At 45.0% G+C, this 25,905-nt stretch overlaps 1 protein-coding gene across 5 annotated transcripts in view; it reads left to right on the forward strand.

Annotated features, from left to right (window-relative positions):
• Positions 1–25,905, forward strand: part of LOC144668049 (rho GTPase-activating protein 27-like) — a 208,671-nt gene that overhangs the window by 53,206 nt on the left and 129,560 nt on the right. For 3 of the 5 annotated variants that reach the window (XM_078529796.1, XM_078529797.1, XM_078529798.1), the window contains exon 2: positions 1,863–2,906. In XM_078529796.1, coding sequence (XP_078385922.1) covers positions 1,920–2,906 — 987 coding nt within the window. In that variant the 5' untranslated portion in view covers positions 1,863–1,919. Of the gene's footprint in view, positions 1–1,862; positions 2,907–8,389; positions 8,502–25,905 lie in introns of those variants that run through there. The other 2 variants (XM_078529801.1, XM_078529800.1) reach the window with 2 other exon arrangements.

The following is a 25,905-nucleotide window of genomic DNA, read 5'->3' on the forward strand; positions in this document are numbered from 1 at the left end:
AAATATTAGATATTGGGTGGAATTTTACAGCCCTGTCGTGATGGGGGCGGGGCAGTAAAATACAGCAAACCGTTCAAAAGTGCACTGACTTCGGCAGCACTGGAAAATCCCACCTGCGAGAGGGGCCATAAAATTGCGCCCATTATTACCAGATATTGACGATATCAAGGGATATGATCTAGTTGAATGGCGGAGCAGACTCGAGGGGCCAAATGGCTTACTCCTGCTCCTATATTCTTAATACAAGTGTGGAGTCTCATTCCTTCAGCTTGAATTGTTGGAGATTTTTTAAATGTACAATTCAAAATTGTATTTATTGTTTTCCTTTCTCTTTTTTTAATTCTCTCCCTCTCCCGCTGTCACCTGTCTTAATCCAATCTTTTTTTTCTCTTCCCATTCCTGATTTGACATTGAATTCACCCCCCTCTAATTTACACTTCATTCTCAGTCTTTGCGCTGTTTATTTCACAATCCTTCAATCTAATTGATTATTGAGATGCACGGCCACATTATTCAAGTCCCTGTTTCCCTCACTCTGCTTTTATCAGCTCACTCTGCAACTAGCCATTCAAAACTTTTAAAAACCTAAACAAACAAGACCAAGTTGAGCAGCAGATGCCATTAGATGACCTTTTATCATAAATTGGGGCCCAGTAACTTTCTGAATGTGATTTTAGTCCTTTCCTAGTAAAAGTTTCATCCTCCAGTTAGAGAGAGTCCTGAACCCTGACAATATTACAAGCTATGCAGAAATTCATCCTCCTGAAGTTATGCTTACATGCTACCAAGAAATGCAAATAACAGTTCTGACAGGAGGAAGTATAAGACTGTCATTCCTAACAGAGAGCTGTGCACAATGTGTAATTGGAACAGCAGTGAGGCTGCCAAATAGCTGCAGTTTGGTCATGTTCCTCATGCTGCACACTTGATTTAGAGCACATTCTGAGAACTTATTCCCCCCCAGCTCAGCTGGTAAGTGCCTCACTCGGTCTGGCTCGGGGTTATGTAGATTCCCGGGTCCATCTGCCAGATTGTGCTAAGTTATTTGGTGCCAATGGGGCTGCTGGCAAAAGAGGTAATAGCTGTCCACAAATAAAAGGAAGATAAATATCAGCCAATTTCTTTTTGGTGATTCCTGTCTAGTGGCCCTTACTAGAAAGTGACTGTGTGTGATGTGGGTGTGTTTTTATTCGTCCATGGGATGTGGACGACACTGGCAAGGCCAGCATTTATTGCCCTTCCCTAATTATCCTTGAGAAGGTGGTGGTGAGCTGTTGTCTTGAACTGCTGCAGCCCATGTGGTGTAGGTACACACACAGTGCTGTTAGGGAGGGAGTTCCAGGATTTTGATCCAGTGACAGTGAAGGAACGGGGATATATTTCCAAGTCAGGATGGTGAGTGACTTGGAGGGGAACTTCCAGGTGGTGGTGTTCCCATGTGTCTGCTGCCCTTGTCCTTCTAGATGGTAGAGGTTGCGGGTTTGGAAGGTGCTGTCTAAGGAGCCTTTGTGAATTCCTGCAGTGCACCTTGTAGATGGTACACACTGCTGCTACTATCCACGGCGGTGGAGGGAGTGAATGTTTGAGATGGTGGATGGGGTGCCAATAAGTGGATGTGTGCGCTTGCACATGTGTGCGTAGATGCCAGTTGAGGATAGGACTGGGCTGAACTATGATGCTACACGTGGTTAAATATCTTGCTGACATTATTCACCCTATAGGTGCACACAGAGAGGATGGTTGCAAGGGTATGTTACTGGAGAACAACAACATCCATGGGATTATAACCAGCATCAAGATTTGTTGCAAAAGGTTATGAGCTTATGGCATAAGATACTGACTGATGTTTCTTTCTGTTACAGAGATGAGGCAACATTCCTGAAAGGAATCTTGCTGAAGACGCCTATACTGGATTGGAGATGTCTGCAGTCACAGAAAACACGCTTGTTCAAGTTGAATTTGACTATGAGTACATAAGGGATGCGAGACATGTCTCTATTAAGCAAAATGAACAATATATTCTTGTCTCAAAAACCAATGACAGTTGGTGGTATGTTAAAAAAGATGACCAATCCAAACCATTCTATGTGCCAGCGCAATATGTGAGGGAAGTGTCTACAGGGGAACCAGCCTCTCCTGGGGTCCAGTCCCTGAATGGATCTGACTCTCCTGAAAGCCAAAATAGAGGAGAGGTGATGGATACTTCAAAAAACCAGTGTGATGTTGAGAAAAATCAGCTGGTTCACCAACAACAACAACAAGGGCAGAATGTCTGCAGTTCAGATCCGATCCTAGAGAAAATGACGCAGACCAACTCGAGCCCTACCAAAGACAATGATCCTTCATTAAATCTAGTGGGCAGCAATAGCCCTCCGACAATGCATGGTTCAGCAAATTCTTCACAGGGCTCTAGTGTGGCACCACATTTACTGCCGTGTTACAGTGAAGTACACAGAGCCATTGTAAACAATAAAGAATCCGATAATCAAAAGTTCACCCCTGCCAAAGATTCGACATGTCAAAGCTCCACCATCAGGGTTCGGTCCAAGCAGCAAGCCAACCATACCCAAAGATTTAGCCTGGTAGGAGGGCTCAGTACAATACTCTTAGCTCCTCAAAGCCTTGAGAGGCTCAATATGGGAAAAGACATTAGCCCATCAGAAATGGCCGCCCCACCCCGAAGTGCCAGTTTCAGCCATGTGATCAGTCCCAAGAGACAATCTTCTGCAGGGATTGGTGCCGCGACATTGGGACGTCCAATAGCTGCAGAGAAAAAGGACCCTGCAAACTCTAAGTCCTTTCCACAAACACCAGACTCTGATTGCGAAAATGTTTACGAGTCAATACCAGACCTCCCGAAGCCGAAGTCCAAAGCACGGAAAGGAAAGGCCAATGATTCACCAAAGGTTAGTGCGCAGGAGAGAAGCATTGCAAATTTGGGAATAGTACAAATAAGCATTTGTGAATGTGTGTGATTTTGTAATCCATTTGAGGAAAACACCGATCATTCATTCATTCATTCATTCATTCATAACCCTTTTCGTTCCCTTTGCTCTTTTCTCTTTTTAGTCCTATTTTTCTCAGTTTTGTCCAGCTTTTGTTTTCATGATCAGTTTCTTTTGGTCAGCTTCTTCCCTGTTTCTGTGCTCTAATCCCCAGGCTCATCTCTCCTGGGAATAATGCCATGGGGATTTGCTTCAGTTTTTGGCTTCAGGCAGTATTAGTTGCATTTGTCGAAAAGTCCCAAGCATACATACAATCTTACTTCCGGACATCACATCATTAGAAGACCTTTAGTTCAAACTGCAGAGTAACACTGGAAATGGACAGGGGTTCTCCGGCTGCACGAGTTAGTAAATACTTTATTCCGGATTTTAAATCGTAAACAGGGCTCTGAATTAGCAGAGAAACTTGTAGAAATTATAAGTACACTCACAGGATTGCAATCTGCAGATGGAAATGTTTTATGACTTTATAAGAATTTGCTGGAAACTGCTAAATGTACAACCAAATTATTCCTCAACCAATTGCATTTTAAAACAAGTTAACTTTTCATTTGTCTTATTTGAAGGATTTTGCTGTGCCCAGGATTATTGCCAAGGTGCTGCAAGCTTGTTCACTCTATACTGTCCTGAGGTTTTTAGAGATTTGATAAGGTGCCATCTAAATGCAAGGCTTTTCTCTCTTTGTTTCACTTTCATTCCTCTTTCAGTAACCCTGTCTGCTGTCTTTATGTGGTCGCTTTGCCTTTTAGAGGAGGGAATGAGCTGGCCTAGGCCTGGGACCAAGTTGTAATTAGCTGATGGGCTGTGCTTTACTGTAAGGTGAGGTTAGGCATTTGAACAACCTGCACCTCTCTAAGCTGCAGTGCTGTCCCAGTATAACATATTCCATGCCCTCCCAGGTACCAGCGAAATCTGACTATTGGGGTACATGTATGTGAATGACTGACTGTTTATGATGGAGCATGGGATCAGAGCCTCTATAAGCACTGTATGTATAAGCAAGTATAAAAGTCAAGCACTGAATGATCAGAGCTACTCACAGTGTAACACCCTGCATCAATTGGTACAAATGATGAATTTAAAAAGGCTGCATTTAGCCAACACCACAAGTCCCATTCAGAATGAAGATGATTCCCCAGTCAGGCAAGTCTGCCCTGCTATAGGTGACTAGTATTGATTTTACAAACGTAATTTGTATTCTGTAACTAACTGCACTTTTCTGGAGAAATAATCCTGCTTTTATCAGGAGACTTTGCTGTAGTTCTAGCCATGAGCGCTGCATTGCTGTTGTTCATGGAGGCTCTATTTAAACAGACTCTGCTGTAAGGTCCTGCCTTGCCTCCAATTCGTTGGCTGGCAGAGTGGTGTTAATACTGCAATTTACAAAAAATAAATCTTTTTTTCTGGGTGAGAACTTAGATCACTTGCCTCCATCGAGTCCCACTCCCCTGACCTTTTACGATCGAATCTGTCTCCACGTACTCTCAGGCAGTGCATTCGCAATGGAAACTACTAGCTGTGTAAAAATGTCATCTTGTGTCACAACAGTGTGGTGCTGTTAGATTAAAACTCCATCTTCTCCCTGCTCCTTCTGAAGCATTATCGTGTTGATTTGTTAATTGGAACAGACTGCAGAGGGAAGTGGTACTGAGCAAACTGTTGGAGCTGCGGGCTGACAAATCCCCGGGTCCTGATGAACTTCATCCCAGGGTCTTAAAAGAAGTGGCGAGTGAGACGGTTGATGCTATGCTTCTACTTTTCCAAAATTCTCTGGATTCGGGGATGGTGCCATTAGATTGGAAAATAGCAAATGTAACTCCTTTGTTCAAAAAGCGGGGGAGACAGAACGCAGGAAGCTACAGGCTAGTTAGATTTACCGCTGGCACAGGGAAAATGTTGGAAGCTATTATTAAAGATGTTATAACAGGGCACTTAGAAAAATTCAAGGCAATCAGGCAGAGTCAACATAATTTTGTGAAGGGGAAATCATGTTTAACCAATTTATTGGAGTTCTTTGAATGAGTCATAGGGCAGAATTTTCCAGTCGGCATGCAGGGGCAGGCCCGACACGCCGACGTGTAAAATGACATCAGGCATACGTCCTGATGTCATCACGCGCCAATGTGACATTGTTGTTCGGTAGGTGCGTGCCCGCCGAAATGTAAACGGCCTGTTAAGACCATTAAGAAATCTATTGAGCCAGTTGAGACCTTGTGGTTGTCGGGCAGGCAAAGAGCCCAAGCGGCCTTCGCGTTTTTTTAGGAAACCTCATCCACGGGCGGGATGAGGTTTCCTGAAGCTTTTATTAAATAAATAAATAAACTTTCGTAGATATAAAAACATGTCCCCACTCGTGGGACATAGTCACATGAGAGGACATGTATAAATAAATTTTTAAATCAATTCTTTAATTATCTTTAATATCCATTCAATCTCCCTGTGGCAGCTTCCCGCTTCAGTGAGATGGCTCTGCTCTTTCGCGCCCGACTCTCCCTCCTCCCCCCAGCCTGCACGGGTAGCGCTGAGCACTACCGGCCGCATGTTAAGGCCCGCCCGCATAAAATGGCGGCGCGCAGCCGATTGCAGACGGCGATCAGCACCACGCCTGCTCCCACCCAGCCCCCTCGCCATAGGAAAAATCCTGGCTATAGATGCTGTGAATAAAGGGGAACTGTTGGATGTACTATACCTAGATTTCCAGAAGGCATTTGATAAGGTGCCACGTTAAAGGTTATTGTGAAAAATAAAAGCTCATGGTGTAGGGGGTAACATTGGCATGGATAGAAGATTGGCTAGCTAATAGAGGGCAGAGAGTTGGCATAAATGGGTCTTGTTCTGGTTGGCGGGATGTAATGAGTGGTGCGCAACAACTTTTTACAATTTATATAAGTGACTTGGATGAAGGGACCGAAAATATGATTGTTAAGATTGCTGATGACACAAAGATAGGTAGGAAAGTAAGTGGTGAAGAGGACATAAGGAGGCTACCAGGGGACATAGATAGGTTAAGTGAGTGGGCAAAGACCTGGAAAAAGGAGTATAATGTGGGAAATTGTGAAGTTGTCCATTTTGGCAGGAAGAATAAGAAAGAAGCATATTATCCAAATAATGAGAGATTGCAGATCACTGAGATTCAGAGGGCTCTGGGTGCCCTCATGCATGAATCACAAAAGGCTAATATGCAGGATACAGCAAGTAATTGGGTAAGTTAATAGAATGTTATTTTTCATTGTGAGGGGAATTGAATATAAAAGTAGGGAAGTTATGCTTCAGTTGTACAGGATACTGGTGAGACCGCACCTCGAATACTGTGTGCAGTTTTGGTCTCCTTATGTAAGGAAGGACGTAAATGCGTTAGAAGCAGTTCAGAGAAAGTTTACCAGACTAATACCTGGGCCAGAATTTTTCTGTTGGCGAGTTGGGGGGCGGAGCCTGCTCGCTGACGCGAAAATAACGTGAGATGATGTTTGGAGGAACCCCCGACGTCATCCCGCCCCATTTAAATATTCAGGAAGGCGGGCGGACAGCGAAATCAGCTGTCCGCCCGCCGACTTGTCAATGGCCAATTGGGGCCATTGACAGGATAATTAAAACAATTAAAGGCCCTGCCCGTCCAACCTTAAGGCTGGCGGGCAGGCCAGGAGCCCCAGCGGGCTTCTGTTTATACATGAAACCTCATCCACTGGCGGGTTGAGGTTTCATGTCTGTTCTAAAAAAACTTTAATAAAGTTTGTGATATTTATTAACATGATCCATCTCGTGTGACATTGTCACATGAGGGGGACATGTTAATAATTTTTTTATTTTTCTATTTTTTAAGTTTTTATAACACTTTCAGCACTCTCCCTGAGACAGCACTTAGTCTCAGGGAGATGTACACTCTGACAGTTGGGGAATCCCTCCCCCCACCCCCCCTCCTCCCCGCGCTTCCCGTCGGGTGGCCCGCCCACTTAAAATGGCGGCGAGGCCTGTTTCGGCTGCGGCGAATTGCCTGCCCGCTGCCGAGCCGGTGGGGCCCACCCACCCATCAAGGGCAAAATTCTGCCCCTGGAGTGGGTGGATTGCCTTATGAGGAAAGTCTGGGCAGGTTAGGCTTATAGCCACTGGAGTTTAGAAGAGTAAGAGGTGGCTTGACTGAAACATAAGATCCTGAGGGGCCTTGACAGGGGGGATGTGGAGAGGATGTTTCCTCTTGTGGGAGAATCTAGAGCTAGGGGTCACTGTTTAAAAATTTAAGACAGCGATGAGAAGAATTTTTTTTCTCTCTCAGGGGGTAGTAAGTTGTTGGAACTCTCTTCCTCAAAAGGCAGTGGAAGAGGAGTCTGAATGTTTTCAAAGCACAGGTAGATAGATTCTTGATCAAAGGGTGAAATGATATCTGGGTAGGCAGGAGGTTACAGTCAGAGATCAGTCATGATCTTATTGAATGGCAGAGCAGGCTCGAAGGGCTGAATGGCCTACTGCTCCTTCTAACTTGTATGTTCGTATGTATGCTTAAATGTGGATGCTTAGAAATGTGCAATGCAACAAAATACTATTAACAAATAAAAAATGTTTTGATATACCAATTTATAAACCAAGGTGACTGCTATTTAGTCAGAAGGTGATGAGATAACTCTGGATGAAGAATCATCTTAGTTCATGTATCCAGTCTCCCAATTGCAGCACCCAATTACGAATGACACCCCGGTGTTTGCTCCACTGTTCTGAGGGAGTCCATTCTAAGTGTTGATCGCTTTGTGTGTGAAGCAAAATTCCTGATATTGGTCCTGAATTTACCTTTTATTATTTGAAGATGAGTCTTCTTGGCCAGAATTTAATGTTCCTTCCCCGTGGTGAGTTTAGTGGCGGAAGGGGGCATTTAATTAGGCAGGAGGATGGCAGGTGGCGACCCCGCCACTTTCATGCCTCTGCCTCTACCCCGATACAGTCTGTCGTGGGAAGGCCCATAAATGGCCCTCCCCCCCCGGCCCTGCTGCCAACTGAGGCCCTTAGGTGGGCAATTAATGCCCACGTAAGGGCCTCATCCCGCCGCCATATTTATTAACCTGGAGGCAGACGAGAGCTCAATACGCAGTGAGCATGAAAAGCAAAACCATGCGGGATTGCTTGTGGGCCCTTGGGATGGGGTGGGCCTCGTTTTGAAGGCATTCAATGCCTGATCAAGGGACCTGGCATTAGGAAGGAGGATCACGGTCAAAGCCAACCCCTGTCCTTGCTGGCGCTCCCACCCTGCACCGCGCCCGCCTCCACCCCATGACCGCCCCCTCCTGCCATTAATCACCTGTGGCCTGGGATCCAGCGACAGAATCTAGGCCTTGGGTGGGTGCAGTACTGACAACAGCCACCACCTCCCAGGTGGCACTGCTGTTCAGTAATGCTGTCAGCCTTTGATCGGTCAGCAGACAGATCGGGGTCCATTCAGATGTGAAGGCTTTAGAGGGAATGCAGAGAAGATTTATGAGAATGGTTTCAGGGATGTGGGGCTCCAACTGTGTAAGTAGATTGGAGACACTCAAATTGTGCTGCTTAGAGAAGAGAGGATTGAAAGGAGACTGGACAGAGGTTTTCAAATGCTGGTGGGCCTAGACAAAGTAGATAGAGAGAAGCTGTTTCTCTGCTGGTACGTTGAGACCAGAGGACCAATTTAAGGTGATTTGTGAAAAAAAACCCACTGGTGACACCAGGAAAAATATTTGCGCAGCTCGTGGTTCCAATTTGGAATGGACTGCCTGAGAGTGCGGTGGAGACCGATTCAGTTGTAGCTTTTGAAAGGGAATTGGATAAGAACCTGCAGAAAAAAAATTTGCAGGGCTATGGGGAAAGGGTGGGGGAGTGGGAGTAGCTGGAGTTGCTCTGAGAAAGCTGGCACGAACTCAGCTGGCTGAATGGCCTACGTCTGTGTTGTAACCACTCTATGATTGTATCGCATACCCAGTTCCCCACCCCAGCTTTCTCACTGTGCATTTCTGCTCCACCCAGCTTGTTGTAATCTCTTCCCGAAGGGGCACTTAACAATTATCTAAAAAAAGCAGTCATAAATTTGAACAATGTCGTTTATTCTTTGGGCTTCATTTCTCTGTACAGCCTTGTGGAGAAATCCAACCTGACATGACACCTGGTTACCACCAGGGGTGCGCCATTTCCTTCTGATCAAAGTGCAGGGAATGGGATAATGCTGGAAAAGCTCAGCAGGTCTGGCAGCATCTGCGGAGAGAGAAACAGAGTTAATGTTTCGAGTCCAATATGACTTTTCTTCGGAACAGTGAATGAGGGCTCGGTAATCACACAGCAGCCGTCAATATGTCCCCTTGTTTTTTTTGGAGCCATGACAGGCAACAAATGAACAAAACTGCCTTGTTCTGGAAATTCTGAATTTAATAACTGGCATTATTTGCTCGCGCATGGGTATTTGAATAGTAAAGCAGTGCTTAAAGTACAACACTTCTTTGTTGTACTAGTTCTTAGACTTACCCAGAGCTTTTTGAAACGTTTCAGGAGTGTGGGCATTTCTGTTTATGTTCTCAGAAGATTTAAACTTTGCCAATTGAGAGTGCAGATTGTGCACATGTGCATGGAGTTCTCTTCTGGACCTGCATTCCCCCACCACAACCAGCCCGTTTTTAAACAAGGTACTGCCAACTGCGAGCTGTAAATCGAGCTCTGAATGTAATTGTGTGTATTAGCACTTGTAATGAAATTGTCAAGTTTGTAGATGATACCAAACCAGGAAGGACAAGTGGAGTCAGAGGCAACAGTTCCGGAATAACGGAATGAGTTAAACAACATATGCGAGTGGGCAGATGTTTGATGCAGAAGGGGAAGTGAAATAAGTGTGCTGTATACATGGTGCCGAAATACCTCAGGATGAAGCTAAAACGCACTTGGGCCAGAATATTCCACTCGGCGCCTGGATGTGTGCCCGACACGCTCGAGCGTAAAATGACACGCGATGACGTTGGGCGAGCGTCCCGATGTCATTGCACGTTCGCGCGATATTTCGGTCGGCGGGCGCGTGTGGGAGTCAGCACCCCCGCCGACGGTTAAGCAGCCTATTAAAGCCCTTAATCAATTCATTGAGTACAATTTTTCGCTGCTTGTCCAATCATTCGTTAGCCTCCCATGATCAGGCCCCAACATGGATTTCACGCTGGTGGGCCAACTAACGGCCAGTCAGTGTGAAACACGGGCTGCCGCGCTGCCAGGGCAGGGGGCGGGAGGAGCGCGTGCGCAGACGTTCGCGTGGGCGCGCGCTAAAAGCTCCCTGGGGCCATGGGGCTGAAGATTTTCAGCACTCAAAACAAAGAAATGAAAAATATTTAAAATATATTTCCCTGCTTAGGTTGAGGGGACGTTAAATAGGAGTGCCAAATGTTTCTTTTTTAAATCACTGGTCGAAACCTCATCCTGCTCCATGGATGAGGTTACGCTAAAAAAGGTGCGTTTTAGCTTCATCCTGAAGTATTTCGGCACCATGTATACAGCACACTTATTCCATATGTCAAACTTTCCCTGTTCCTGCATCAAACGTCTGGCCGCTCGCATATGTCGTTTAACTTAATCCGTTATTCCGGAACTGTTGCCTCTGACTCCACTGTCCTTCCTAGTTTGGTATCATCTACAAACTTGACAATTTAATTACAAATGCTAACCAACATCCTTTCCATTTCTGGCGAAACCTCATCCATGGGCAGGAAGAGGTTTCGACCAGTGATTTTAAAACAAAAAACTTTTTGCGCTCCTATTTAACATTTCCCTGCTCAGGTTGAGGGGACGTGTTTTAAATATTTTTCATTTCTTCGTTTTGAGTGCTGAAAATCTTCAGCCCCCTGAAGCAGCCCCGTGCCCCCAGGGAACTTTCACTGTGCGCGCTCACATGCATGCGCGAACTCCTGCGCTTGCGCTCCTCCCGCCCCCCCTACCCTGGCAGCGCACGTTTAACGCTGGCCGGCCGTTAATTGGCCCGCTGACGTGAAACCCACGTTGAGGCCTGATCGTGGGCGGTGCTCGGCTTCCCGACCGTTCCCGGGACTGCCCACCACACCCGCCCGACCAGGGCAAAATTCTGCCCCTGGGAACGTTAGTAAATTTAAAGCAAAACATGTCTCGCCAACAGGCAGCATCAATCAACAAGTCAATTTGATGTTGACTTAACAGTGGAATTCAAGTCACAGGTGCTTGTGCTCAAATTTCAAAACTTGGTTGGACCGTAACTTGAAGAATACGTGCAGGTCACGACCAAGAAGCAAGAGCTGGAGGTGGTGCGGAAAAGAATCATGAGGCTGTTTCCAAAGTTATGAGGGCAGACATGACAGACCCTTGTGTCTTAACTTAAAAGTGAGGCAACGAGGTGATCTCATGTTAAATTGTTAAGGATGCAGAAAGGAAATTAACCCAGGCTGCTACTTTAAATTAAGATGCAGGTGTTGAACTGGTTCAAACTCGTAAAAGTTTGTTTTAGAATTATTATCAGGATGCTTTACTTCACACACAGGCTGCTCAATGCATGGAATTAACTTCCAGATTAGAATATGGAGGCAAAAAACCCTGAAATCATTTAGGGGGAAAAAAAATGCTGCAAGGGGTGAGGGTTTAGGATCGCGAAACAGATGAATTAAGATGGGACGAATTGCCTTCCTCATCCATAATTGTAAAATAAAATCCAGTTAACACTTTTTGTTGTGATTAATCTCTGACTTAATGTATATCTTTAGAACTTTTTCAATGTGACTGATCTATTTAAGACTTGTGTGGAACTCATCTGGGGCTGTTCAATGTGGTGCACATGTACATGTCTAAATATACGAAATTGATACAGAACATCTGTCTTCTTGACTGAGACAGATGCACATACTCCTGTCTATCTGAATGCCCGTATACCTTCCATTTATCTGCCCAACTGACTGAGACTGGTGTGCGTGTTCGTGCCCACCTGCAAGGTATCTATCTGGTACAGGCAAGGTGATCTTCCGAGAAGTGTTGATTCATTGTTTCTGTCTGCAAGAAGTGTGTCAGCTTCAGCAGAGCCCAAGAAGCAGGGTGATGCAGCAATACAAAACCACTTCAGTCTGTTGTGGAATTGCCTTGAACACAGGTCTCTGAGGAGTTTACCTGAGTTCACGAGGAAGTAGGTTGTACAAGCTTATTGAAGCAGCAGCTTCAATGGGCAAAATGACCCTTTCCCAATTCCGTATCTTTTAAATCTGCTTTTGTATTCAGCCAGTGACAGGGAGAAAACAGCATCATTCAATTAAAGCTTCCAAGTTTTATAAGATCGTCATCCAGGAGTCGTCCAGATTATCACATGTCTGCAGCAGCAACGTGTTTCCTGTGGAGTATAGACTCTGTAGTTCTTGTCTTTGAAAAGATAGATTGACCCTGAAGAGGATGCGGCGCCGATACACTTGAATATACCTGGGCTTTGGGGGGATAATTCATGAAGACAGGATGCATAGACTAGGCTTATATTGCCTGGAGTTTAGAAAGTCCATGGATGATTTGAGTGAGGTGTTAAAATGTTCACAGGATTTGATGGAGTAGATACAGATTTCCTCTGTGGGTGAGGTTGCCAACCCTCCAGGATTGGCCTGGGGACTCCAGGAATTGAAGATCAATCTCCAGGACACTGCTGTGTGTAACCCTGGAGAAAAATCATTGAGACATAAAGAAAATGATTTTAAAAAGACAACATTTTCTCTGAACATTTCTCTTTACCCGTAATAAAAGTATTGAATATGGGGGGAAAAGGCTGTTTGGCGGACAGTCAAGATCATCCAATTGGGAAATGAATTTCTTTGCTTTCCAATTGGTGTTGGAAGATGGTATGACACAAGGATGGGTGCATTGGCTGACGAACGGCTGGAGTGTGGGGGCAAGTCACACGATAAAACCTCCAGGAATGGATTTAATCACAGTTGGCAGCCCTGTCTGTGAGGGAATTGAGTGGACAGTCTTAAAGTTAGAACTAGGCCATTTAGGAGGGAAATCAGAAAACACTTCTACCTAGCAGAAATCTTGAAACCTCTCCCCCCAGATGTCTATGGGATGCTGGGGGACAATTAGAGCTTTTAAAACTGAGACCAGTCAATTTTTTGTTAGCTAGCGAGGTACCGAGGAATGTGGAGTTCGATGGGTAAAAGGAGCTGAGGGTGTGATCAGCCATGGGTGGAGTTGCTTCACCCCCTCCCTAACACTGTCACTTCCCCCCAGTCCTACAACTCTCTGAAAACTTTGTGTCTGTCTAACTCTGACCTCTTGTGTGACCCTACTTCTTTCAATCCACAACTGGCTGCTGGGCTTTCAGGTTCCTTGGTCGTAAGCCCTGGAATTCTCTCACTAAATCTCTCGGCCTTTCTCTCCTCCATTAAGACGTCCCTTAGAGCCTACCTCTTGACCAAGCTTTTGGTCATCTATCCTAATGTCGTCGTTTTTGGCTTTGTGTCAATTTTGGCCTGGTTATCCTCCTGTGAAGCTAGGGATGTTTTACCACAATAAAGCCGCTTTGTAAATGCAAGATTTTGTTGTTGTGATCGTATTGGCATCTACATGCACGCCCCTGTGTGGCCCTAGATGTTTTGGAACCCTGATGTAAATTAGCGCCGAGATCCTGAGGCAGCCGTTCAGAGATTTTCCCACTGGTCGGGCAGGCCCAGGACGGTCCGAGACTCAGACCGCCACCCGTGATCGGGCTCCGACCGCGATTTCACACCCAATTAACGGACAGCCAGTGCGAAACGTGCGCTAAGAGCCTCAGCGCTGCGGGGGTGGGGGGTGGGAGGGGCGCGAGCGCTGAAGTGTGCGCATGCTCGGGGGAGCACCCACGGAGCTGCCTCAGGGAGCTGAAGGTTTTTAGATACAAAAATAAACTTTTTACAAATGATATAAACATGTCCCGACATGTTACTCAGTCACATGAAGAGGGACATGTGAAAAAAAGGATATTAAAAATTTGTTTTTGTATTTTTTTAAGTAATCGCTGGAAACCTCATCCGGCCCATTGATGAGGTTTTGTTAAAAATTCAAAGGCCGCCTGGTCTATTCGCCTGCCCGCCAATCGCATGGTTGAGTGGGCAGCGAAAAATACAACTTAATTGCTTGCTCCAGGGCCTTAATAGGCCTCTTAATTGTTGGCTGGTGCACGACCACCTCTTGCATGTGCCTGCCAACCGAAATGTCGCGAGGAGTGCGCGATGATGTCGGGCGAGCGTCCTGACGTCATCGTGCACTATTTCACTCCCATTCGGGTCAGGCCCCCACCTGTGGGATGAAACGTTCTGTCCATAGTGGCCAATCTGTCGTGGCGTGTGTGTGTCTGTGTGCGCGTGTGTGTGTGTTACTGTGGACCACATAGAGGTTGGGGGTGTGGCAGTAAACATAAAGGGCTGGATTTTCATGGAGTTGGGAGACACCGTGACCATTTAAAGATGGCAGCTGGAACTGGAGTTACGAGATTCCTGGCCCCATGCCCGGCGCCCTTAATTTTCACCAGCGTAGGATAAGACTGCGGGCTGATGGGCTGATGTGGGTTGCGAGACCGTACCCCGCACTCCTGATCCGGCTCGCTCCATTGCAGAGATAGGCATCTTCTCGCTCTGCACAATTTTCATGCAGTTGGGCCTACTTTTCAAGAAAAATATGTTCAAATGGTCTTACTCATACGCCCATGTCAACCTATGCCTGTCTACCCAACCCCATAGCTGTTCATACCCCCCATGCCAAGCTATGCCCCCAACCTGCACCTGATGGCCCCTCTTACCCTCCATACTAAGCCACGCTCTTCCACCCATCCCATGGACCCTCATGCCCTCCATGCTAACCTATAGCACTTCCATGTCCATTGCCCTAGAATACACTCGGTACAGAACCAATCAACTCTATAGTAACAATCATCATGTATAAAGCTTTTGAAAAAATCATTCATTCATAAAAATTTATTTTAATACAACCCTATAAAAGTGTCAAACATCCAGACCCTTTAAAGTATCGATAGCAGGAACTGCAAGCACTTGAAAGCTCTTTATCTTGTGTAAATAAGAAATGTGAATAGTTCAGAGTAAGAGCTGTCAATCAAACAATGCTTTCCCTAGGGCACTGCTGTTTCAACAGGGTAATGGAGGTCTGGGCTGTTAGCCAAGAATGCATAATGAGGCTTGTGCAGAGTCTGTACTGGGTGAAACAGCATGGAAGTGCCATAGGTTGGCATGGAGGTTCTCTGAGGCCATGGGAGTGGTGGGTGAAGGGGGCGAAGGTTGATATGGAGCATATGAGGGGCCAGCCATGGGAGTGGGTGCAGGGGCATAACTTGGCATGGAGGACATGAGGGACCGTGGCGGCTGGGTGGAGGGGCATTGATTGACATGGAGGGTATGGGGGCCATTGGGGGTGTGGGTGGAGGGACATAACTTGACATGAACAGTCTGAGGAGCTGGGGGTCTGTGGGAGGCATGAGTCGGCATGGTTGGGACATGGGGCGTGTGAACGGGCATGAGGTCTAGAAGGTGATTTTGTTTTATTGTACCTGGGAGGATGTCCCCGAGCCCCAAGATGGGCCTTTTAGCAGCCCACCTCAGCACCCAGCAGCCCCTGTGGCTGCCCCTGAACTCCACCTGGGGGGTGGTGAGCCTGACTCCAGCTCGCACTTGTGCCTCGCCAAAACGACAATTCCACCTTTGTGGACACTCTCTCCCAAGGTGGGCGGGGGAGAGCCAGGAAATGTCCCAACTCCCGCCACCTGCCTTGAAGATTAAAATCCAGCCCAAGGGATTTAATGTGTATTTAGGTCATCCTTCCAAAATAAATCAGGCTGTAGTGTGAAAGCAGTTTTAGATTCTTATGTTTATGCACCTGCCTGACTTTCAGTTACACCGGAACAGTTGGTATTTACTGATGGAAAGTAATGAATACTTAGTATAGAATACTTATACAGACATTACTTCGTATCCGCATGATCTAAGTTTTTCCATTTCCACTTAGCCTGCCTAATATTTTAAATTAATATAGAAATATTTTAACACCCAGCTCTGTCTGATCCTGCTTACAACCATGTTAACTCTACATTGTCAGTCTTGGCTCAATGGTACCACTCTAGCCTGTAAATCAGAGGCTGCAGGTTCAAGTCCCAGGCTTGAAACTTGAGCACATAATCTAGGCTGACTCTTTAGTGGGGCATCTGAGGGAGTGCTGCACTGTCTGAGGTGTTGTCTTTTATGAGAGGTTAAATTGAGGCCCCATCTCCCCTCTCAAGTGGACATAAAGATTCCCATGTCACTATTTCGAGGAAGAGCAGGGGAGTTCTCCCTGGTGCCCTGGCTCATATCTGTCCCTCAACCAGCATCATTAATTATCATATTTCCTATATTACAACTACACTTCATTGGCTGCAAAAGGCACTATACAAAGGCAATTCAGGAGAGCAAGATCATCCCCAAAAGGCCCTATAAGTGCAGTTCCTCGGTTGCTCCACTAGAGGGCCCCCATTGTGTGATGTAGGAAACGGTCCTGAGACAGTTTGGCCTCCCATGGCCTGTGCGGCCTTCCCTACAGCAGCAGCTTAAACAGGGAGTGGGACGTAGCCTCTGGCTTTCACTGAAAATTAGATGTACTCAGAATGTGGACATTCCAAAACTCCAGAAAAAGACCCAAAATCTCATGGAATAAGAACAGAATTTGACTTAATCATCATTACCCCAAACCAAAGGTCAAAGATTATGTTTTCCACAGGTATTTTGAAAATTTCTTCAAGATTTTCTCTTGTGCTGCTCTTTCGTTGGCATAAATATCTTTGCCATATCACTCAATTTCAGGATGAGTTCAATCTGTGTAAAGAAAAAGAAACATTTGCATTTATGTAACACCTGTCATGGCCTCAGGCCATCTCCAAGTGCTTTGTGACCAGTGGAGTGCTTTTGAAGTGCAATTACTTTTGCAATGTAGGAAACGCAGCAGCTAATTTGCAGGATCTCACAAACAACAATGACGTAATGTCCAAATATTCTGTTTTAGTGATGGTGGAGGGGTAAATATGGCCTGGAACAACAGGGGGAACTCCCCTGCTCTTTTTCAAATAGTGACATGGGTTCTTTTGTTTCCGCCTGAGAGGGCAGATGGGGCCCTGGTTTAAAATATGATCCGAAAGATGCCACTTCTGCCAGTGTGGCATTCCCTCTGTACTGCACTGCACCAGGCTAAATGTTGTGCTCGTATCTCTGAAGCTGAAGTAGAGCTGTGCTAACACGTGACCTTATCACTCAAGAGGTGGGAGCACTATCAAGGCAGAGATTTATGTGGAATTAACTGGTTGAGTTTTCAAACTGTGTCACTTTTGAAGTGGTCATTGAATCATGTCAAAATTCATTAAATTCTGACAGGACTTCTAATGTTTTCCACCTTTTTAATCCCTGGATAATTTAAATAGGTTTTGTGTGATCAAAAGAAGAAACAACTGGTGATTTATGCAGCCCCTTCACACCCCAGAAGGGTTTTACAGCCGTTGGGATATTAACGTGGATGATAAAGAAGCAGTGTTGAAAATGTTGAACAGGACTCTAGTCTCACTAGGCAAGAATAAGCGGCATTGCAGGTGTGCTGTGAAAGGATTGTCAGATATGCCTGATTAACGACCGCAGATCTTTTTTTTGTGCTTCCGGTTTTCACTCATTCATTATCATGTTGCCTCCGAAGTAAATATTGAGAAAACAAGTCTTGTTTGGCTTTTTAAAGTGCAGCGTGCATCCATATGCTGAACAATTACTTGTTGACTCAGAGGTCTGTGCCCTTAGAGAACCATGCCCTGGAAAATTCCTAAAAGGGTTGTCATTCAGGAATTTGAGTTCTGTGTGAATTATTAAAGGAAGGAATTTGGCAGAAAACAGCTCCTCCATTGCACTGGAAAGCCTGGTACACCAGTGATTGGGTAGAGTGGTACCACGCCTTACAAACTGGGAAGGGCAGGTTCACTGCCTGATCACTGAGTTCCTAGAATCTTAGAATTTTATAGAAGGAGGTTATTGGGCTTATTGTGCCAGTTCTTCAGAAAAAGCTACCCTATTAATCTCAGTAAGTGTCTGTCCATTACTGAGGTTGAATTTGCCCTTAAACCTGAGCAGTATTATGGAAATACTTACCTCGGGTTATCTGATCTTGCACTGCAACAGCTGGGGCGTTACAACTAACCCCCCTTAGGGAGTCATGACATATCCTTGTTTTTTTATTCAGTAAAGCTAAAAACCACTACTGTGTTGATTAGACTGAAGGTAAGAGCTGGCTTGGCTCTGGTAATCGTTAATAAGCTCCCATAGTTGAATAGTCTGCCAATGATCATAATCTTGGCTTGCACATGAAGAGCAGCCAGTTGAACAAGACTTGGGGCCCACTGCCCCTGGAACCAGAATATTGGACAGTGCCATCAGGACAGGAGGGCCAAAATGGAGGGAAAAACAAATTGGGTAGGGGAAATAATTCTCAACTTGCCAGTACTCCTGGTGCACTGAATATAACATGGATTTAAATAAATGTTGGGTTTAAACAAAAAAAGGAGTTAAAGAAGGCTAGAAAGCCCTGGAACCTGCTCTGCCAGTAAATAAGGTCGTGGCTGAATCTCTGCATTCACTCCATTTTCCAAACCTGTTTGCATACCTCTTAACTCTCTTAGTGCTCAAGAATCTATCAATCTCAGCCTTGAATATGCTCATTGACTGAGCATCCACTGCTCTCTGGAGTCAAGAATTCCATAGACTCAGAACCCTGTGAGTGAAGAAATTTCTCCTCTTCTCAGTCCTAAACGGTCAACCCCTTATCCTAAGACAAATGGCCAAATTTTCATGGGTCGGACCCAATACTAGCCTTTAAAAATGGTAGGTGGGACCTGGATGTGGTAGTTCCGCATGTCGCTCATCCTCTATCGAACCTGTCTGACTTTCATTCCATCCATTTCATCTGAGTGGATTCATTTGGAACCACTCTATCTGATTGAAGGGGTTAGTGGACGTGTGATACAGGACATGTGAACGCTGACTCCCTTGGTTCTTTCACACAAGAACTGGTCATATTCTGTCTGAGGCAGAGATCGCCCTGCACAAGAGGTGTCCTCCTGGTAATTCAGGGTCATTATGGTCTTCTGGACTAGTGTTGATCGCCAGGGAAGAATTTTCCAGGTTTTCGCCACCTCTAGTTAGCTTGTTTCTTGTAACCTGTCTTTTTTTTTGCCTGTCCTAGGAGATTGCAGTCATGGGCAGGTAGGAGGTGTATGCACTGTGATGCATAAGTTTGTCACAGCTGTACCCAACAGGCTGAATGGCCCATTAGGTATTTTCCTGTCCATCATTTTTGTATGTCGTTATTATCACCCAGGCCATAATTGAGCCCCATGGGATCAATATATATGCTGCACTTAGGAAGCTCTCTTCATGTTCTTTCCAGATCCCTGGCCCATTTATGTGTGTGTGTTGGAGGAACTTTCAAATAACATGATCAAAATTCCCTTTTATTCGTTCAGTCACAACAACAACTTACATTTTTAAAGCGCCTTTACTGTCGTAAAATATCCCACGGTGCTTCACAGGAGTGTAGTCAGACAAAAGTTGACACCAAGCCAAAGGTGGGGCTATTAGGACAAGGAGTCAAAAGCTTTTTTAAGGGCAAGAGTGAGGTGGAGAGGATGGGGAGAGATTTAAGCGGGAGCTTCCGGTGTTTAAGGCCAATTGGCTGAAGGCGCAGCTATCAATGGGAGGGCAAAGGGACTGGGGGAATGCATCTGTGGAGGAGGAACGCAGAGTACTCGGAGGCTGGAGCAGGTTACGGAGATACAGAGGGGGAGACCACGGAGGGGTTTGAAGACCCAGAAAATAAAGCCGTGCTCTCTCTATATGTTACGTGCCATAAATAAACCTTAAATTCTGCCTGTGTTCTTTTTCCTTCAGTCAACCAGTCTGCCATAAATCCCCTGGTAAGTTACTTTGAACATTTGTGATGATGATTTTATATGGCTGCGGTAAATCTGTGTCAAAGATAAAAGGCAGTGAGATGGAAGGGACACCCCTCTTGAGTCACCCCTTGGAAACATTCCTAGCTTTCGCCCTGTGAATGGTGCGACCGTGTACCATTCTGCTTGTTGGAATGCCAGCCTTTTATTGTCTTCTTCAAGAGCTCTGGGAAGTTGAATCACATTAAGGGTGCAAAATAAATGCAGCTTGTTGTGAGGTTTGGGAAACTGAGTTGCTCAGACTGTTTTGGGCTCTGTTTACGAATGTTTCTCTTGTTAACGGTGTCTGAAATGTAGGAATGTAGCTAAAGAATTCAAACAGTTAAGATTGTCTGTTGTCTGAGCAGCCACTGGGAAGTTTGTTGTGTCACATAGCTTTTTACTGCAGGTATAAAATCTGAAAAAGCTGTTGTTCAGAACAACCCCTGGAATGCACAGTAACAGGAGTCAGGTATTCAGGCACTTGAGCCTGATTGCAATTCAGTTGGAATTCAGTTGGATCACGGTCTATCTGTACCTCAATTCCATCTCTCCACCTTATATCTCCACGCCCCCTTCCAAACAAGCATCAGCATCTAAAAATAATATTAAAGCGTCATTGCAAAAGACGAGGCAGAATGTTTGTGATTGGATTGAAAGAATAAATCAGTAAGGAGTTGATCACTTAGACAGCCATTACACCACCCCACCTGCCAGAGACTGGTACCTGTAGAATGCAAAGGGCAGCTTGCAAGACCTGAGTTATGCCATGGCCTCTGTGTTCCAGTGCTGGAGGTCTTGTAGCTCAGTTGGTAGCACTTTGTCATAAAGAAAGACTTGCATTTATATCAAATCTTTCAGAGCCCCTGCACATCCCAAAGCACTTCGCAGTCAATGAAGTCTTTTTTAAATGTAGTCACTATTGTGATGTAGGAAATTTGGAAGTCAAATTGTGCACAGCAAGGTCCCGCAAACAGCACTGTGATAATGACCAGATAATCTGGTCATGTGATGTTGGTTAAAGGATAAATATTGGCGAGGACATCAGGGAGATCTTCCCCATTCTTCTTTGAAACAGTGCCATAGGATCTTTTAACATCCACCTGAGAGAGCGGACAAGAATAAAAACAGAAAGTGCTAGAAATACTCAGCAGGACTGGCAGTGTCTGTGGAGAGAGAAAAACAGAATTAACACCTCGAGTTGAATATGACTTTCCTTCAGAACTCAGGCAGGGCCTTGATTTAATGTCTCATCCAGACCTGAGAGGGCAGGCAGGTCCTCAGTTTAACACCTTATGCTGCCTCCGACAGTGCAGCACTCCCCTGGCGTATCAGCCACGATTTCTGTGCTCAAGTCTTTGGAAGAGGGACTGTCAAACCCACAACCTTGTGGCTCAGAGGTAAGAGTGCTACCAACAGAACCCCAGTTGTCACACCAATAATCATTTAAAAGGAACTACCACAGGGTATATTTGAGGTGAATAGTTGGGATTCATTTAAGGGGAGTTAGATAAGCATATGAGGGACAAGGGCAAAAAGGGCTAAGTGACTAGTTAGATGAGGAAGATTGTGAAGTTGTGAATGGAGCACAATGTCAATAGGGATTGGTTGGACCAAATAACCTGTTTTTGTGCTGTTTGTTTTATGTAATTCTATCTAATCCTGGAATAAGTTTAATTGGTGGAGACAAGGAGAGAAAATTGAAAGGGTTTGTCTGGTGGCAGCTCCCTTTACTCAGTGCTTTAGGCTTCATGCAGGAAATGTGGCAAACTGATATTGTCAGGTTAAAGTTAAATCATTTGGCTGCCTGGTCCCTATGCTATGGAATTTCCTCTCTAAGCCTCTCTGCCTGTCTCCTCCTTTAGGTCACTCCTTGGGACCTACTTCTTTGACCAAACCATTGGCCACCTGTCCTGTCATCTCCTTTTGTGGTTCGGTGTCAAATTTTGTTTGGATGCATTCGTATGAGGTGCCTTGGAACATTTCCCTGCGTTCAATGTTTTTTATTTGTTCATTGGATGTGGGTGCCGCTGGCTAGACCAGCATTTATTGCCCATTTCTAATTGCCCTTGTTCAGAGGGCAGTTAAGAGTCAACAACAGTGTTATGTATATAGGAACATAGGAACAGGAGTAATCCATTTAGCCCCTCAAGCCTGTTCTGCCGTTCAATGAGTTCATGGTGGTTCTGTGACCTAGCACCATATACCTGCCTTTGCCCCATCCCTTAGATTTTTGTTAGTCAAAATTATTAGCAACCTCAATTTTAAAATTAACAATTGATCAACCATGAATTGCTGTTTGCAGAAGAGGGTTCCAAACTTCATGTGGTCTTCCATATGTTGTTGGGAAGCTTTTTTATTTGCTTGCCTGAGTGGGTCGATAACCAGTGGTCAAAGAGTTTGGAGTAAAGAAGAGTTTCCTAATTTCACTCCTGAAAGGTCATAATGCCACCTAGTTCCTAGACGCCGCCACCCCCCCCCCCACCTCCCCAATCAGCAGAGATAACTTCTCTCTATCTGCCCCATCTGTACCCCATGGAAAATTTTGATCAAATTGCCCTTAAACTTTCTAAATTCCAGAGAGAACAACCCTATCTTGTGACTCTTATCTCTTTTGGCAGTTCTTCGTGGATGAAGGTTTTTAGAAAGGTTGTACTCGTCAGTTGCAGGCCCACTGGTGGTTAGTCAGGCCTATCCAACACCAGTAGATCCTCCCACAGCGGGTACTGGTGAAGGTGTAGTTGCTGCTGGGGGCTGTTGGCTATATCCTTCCCCAACTTTTGTTTTTCATGCTGGCTCTTTGCTCAGTCTCAAAGGTGTCTTTAGCCCTCCCGCTGTGGCATCTCCAGGCATCACGACCTGTGTCGTGTAAGCTCTAGTTTAACTCTTGAAGTCCAGGTGGTATTCTGGTAAATCTATGCTACACTCACTCCAAGGCTATTATATCCTTCCTAAAGTGTGGTGCCCAGAACTGTTCGCAGTAATCCAGGTGTGGCCTAAGGGCTTTGTGTAGCTGAAGCATGACTTCTACCCACTTGCAAACTATTCTTCTAGATATAAAGATCAACATTCCATTGGCCTTTCTGCTTATATTCTATACATGTTCATGACATTTTAATGACCTGCACACCTGTACTTAACTGTGTTTTGTTATGCATCAGTAACAACACCCAAATTGTACAGAGCAAGGCCTCACGAACAGCACTGGGGTGAGCAACAAGTTGATTTATTTTAGTGCTGTTAGGAGAGCGAATTCCCAACCTTGGAAGGCCAGTAAATGCTGAGAAGGGAGAGGGAAGATCAGTCATTCCACCACAGTTGTTAGAGGTGTATGTATCCATGTACATTTTTTTGGATCTGAGTGGCATAGGAAGGTGATGGGGCCCTTGCATAATGTTGGCTGTGATGATTGTTAGTCTCCCGTATGTTGTTGGGAAGCTTTTTACTTGCTTGGCTGAGTGGATCAATAACCAGTGGTCAAAGAGTTAAAATCATTGGGAAAAGGTGTAGAGGGGAGTTGGGGAGACATGTTTTCACTTAGAGGCTTATTGGAATCTGGAATGTTTGACCTAAACACGTTGTGGAAGCAACTTCCATTAGTAATTTTAAAGGAGTTAGCTAGGTAGTGGAGGTTGAAGAACTTATGGACAAAAGGTGAAGGTTTGGGACTCCATGATTGCTCTGTCAAAGGGCCAGCACAAAAGCGATGGTCTGAAGCTGTAAGTTCCTATGATGATGAGAAGATGGGTCAATCATGACTTATTAAAAGACATTAGAATGCTGTAACCTTTGTTTCTACAATAGTTGTCTATGCATTGCTGTAGTTAAAAGTTATATGTATTCATCTATTACACAAAGAACTAACCACAACACTTTTTTTTTTGGTCCTTCCTTTTTCCTCTTGTCTCCTGGGAAACTTGCTGTGCATGTTTTCACAGACAGTATCACGTCTCCCACATAGTCACATTTCAATGGTGAGCTTGGACAGGGAATGTTAGGAGGCTATTTGACCATGAGGGTCATCTCAGTCAACCATTGGTTGGGGAGTGATAAGGGGAGTTAACATTGGCTGATCTTCCTCTATCCAGCCAAGGGATGCTTGATGCCAACTAAGGTGCCTTAACTACTTCCATGGCTGAGGTTAATTAACTGTACAAATAAATAAAAGCAAAAAACTGCGGATGCTGGAAATGCAAAACAAAAACAGAAACAGAAATACCTGGAAAAACTCAGCAGGTCTGGCAGCATCGGCGGAGGAGAGCACAGTTGACGTTTCGAGTCCTCATGACCCTTCAACAGAACTAAGTAAAAATAGGAAAGGGGTGAAATATAAAGCTGGTTTAAGGGGTGGGGGTGTTGTTAATTAACTGTACACAGCTCAGGGACTGAGCCTGGGGCCTACTCATATTACGGATTATTGTCACACTGGCCTTTATTCTTACACATTTCCTCTCTGGGGAGGTGGTGGGGGGTTTCATGAAATTCAACCCAAGGTCGTCTGCATAAAATTAGATTAATGTGGAATAGTGATAAGGAGCTTAGAGATGTCAGAAACAAGTATATTCGCATTTCCTAGTTTCTATAGCAGCCAATGACACACACATCGTAAGTAAAGGATACCTGAGAAGCATGAGATGGAAAAATAATTCTTAGACTAGTAAATGCCCGTAGGTGGGAACAGGCTTGGGTGGTGCATGATTGCTATGCGTACACTGCATTCCTGAACTGCTTATGGTATTGATCAGGTTTGGAAATGCCTAGCTACAATTGTGCTGCCAGCTCTCAGTGTGTGCTGTCAGTTCTGGGTGTGCACTGCCATGCCCACAGCTCAATATCCTCTACAGCTTCCTCCCTAGCAGGAAGTCATGGCCAAAATCAAAATTTTCAGCCTGACGCTGAATCTTTTGTCAATACATCCAGAGGCATTAGATGTGTCACCACAGGATTCAGTTGGGAAAGTGGTACATCTGCGGCATTCAATGAGTAAAATCCAGGTTGAATAATGTGTAATTTAAATGAGCAATGTTATCCAAAATTGGGGCCCTTGAATATTGACATATGAAAGATTAGGCTATGAATGCTTGTGTCCCTATCAAGTACCATTTTTTGCCTTTATTTTAAATAGGCTTGCACATAAATTAGGGAATTTTATATTGAAGTATTTAGCATTTGAATGCTAATGCTCAGAGTCTAATTTTAATATGTTTCTATACCAGCAAAATGCAGAGTAAAGGAGTTAAAATGGATTATGTGCTGATAAATCGGAGTCGTGTGGGAAACAGCCACAATGGGAACAAAGACCCAAAGCTGCTGGTCTGGGGCTAGCTGGACATTAGACCTCATTTACATAAAATGGGCAAGTTTTGAGCACCAATTTGGCGTACAGTAGCCATTAATACAAGTTTGGAGCCTGGGATAGGGGGAGCGTTCCTGCTGGAGTCGGGGGGAGTGTTAACGAATAAAGTTAACGTACCTTTCTTCGGTGAGGACAGAGGCACTGCAACAACCGTTGGATTGAGAAGTATCTATGAGGGGATGGTTTGGAATACGTCATCCAATTTGGATGCATCCTCCTGCACCTTGATCATATTCGCATTAAGTCACGTGGAGTCAAATTAGTTGCTAAGTAATTTTGTAGATCTTCCAGATTGATAATTTTAAAGTTGACTCCCACCTCCTTGGGTTGGAGGAGTTGCAGATAGTGAAGAGGATTGTCAAAGGATACAACGGGATATAGATCGGCTGGAGACTTGGGCAGAGAAATGGCAGATGGAGTTTAATCCGGACAAATGTGAGGTAATGCATTTTGGAAGGTTTAATACAGGCAGGAATTATACAGTAAATGGCAGAACCCTTAAGTGCATTGACGGGCAGAGGGATCTAGGTCCACAGGTCACTGAAAGTAGCAACGCAGGTGGATAAGGTAGTCAGGAAGGCATATGG

This window comes from Cetorhinus maximus, chromosome 25 (assembly GCF_964194155.1).
Source record: "Cetorhinus maximus chromosome 25, sCetMax3.hap1.1, whole genome shotgun sequence".
NCBI classification, from domain to species: domain Eukaryota; kingdom Metazoa; phylum Chordata; class Chondrichthyes; order Lamniformes; family Cetorhinidae; genus Cetorhinus; species Cetorhinus maximus.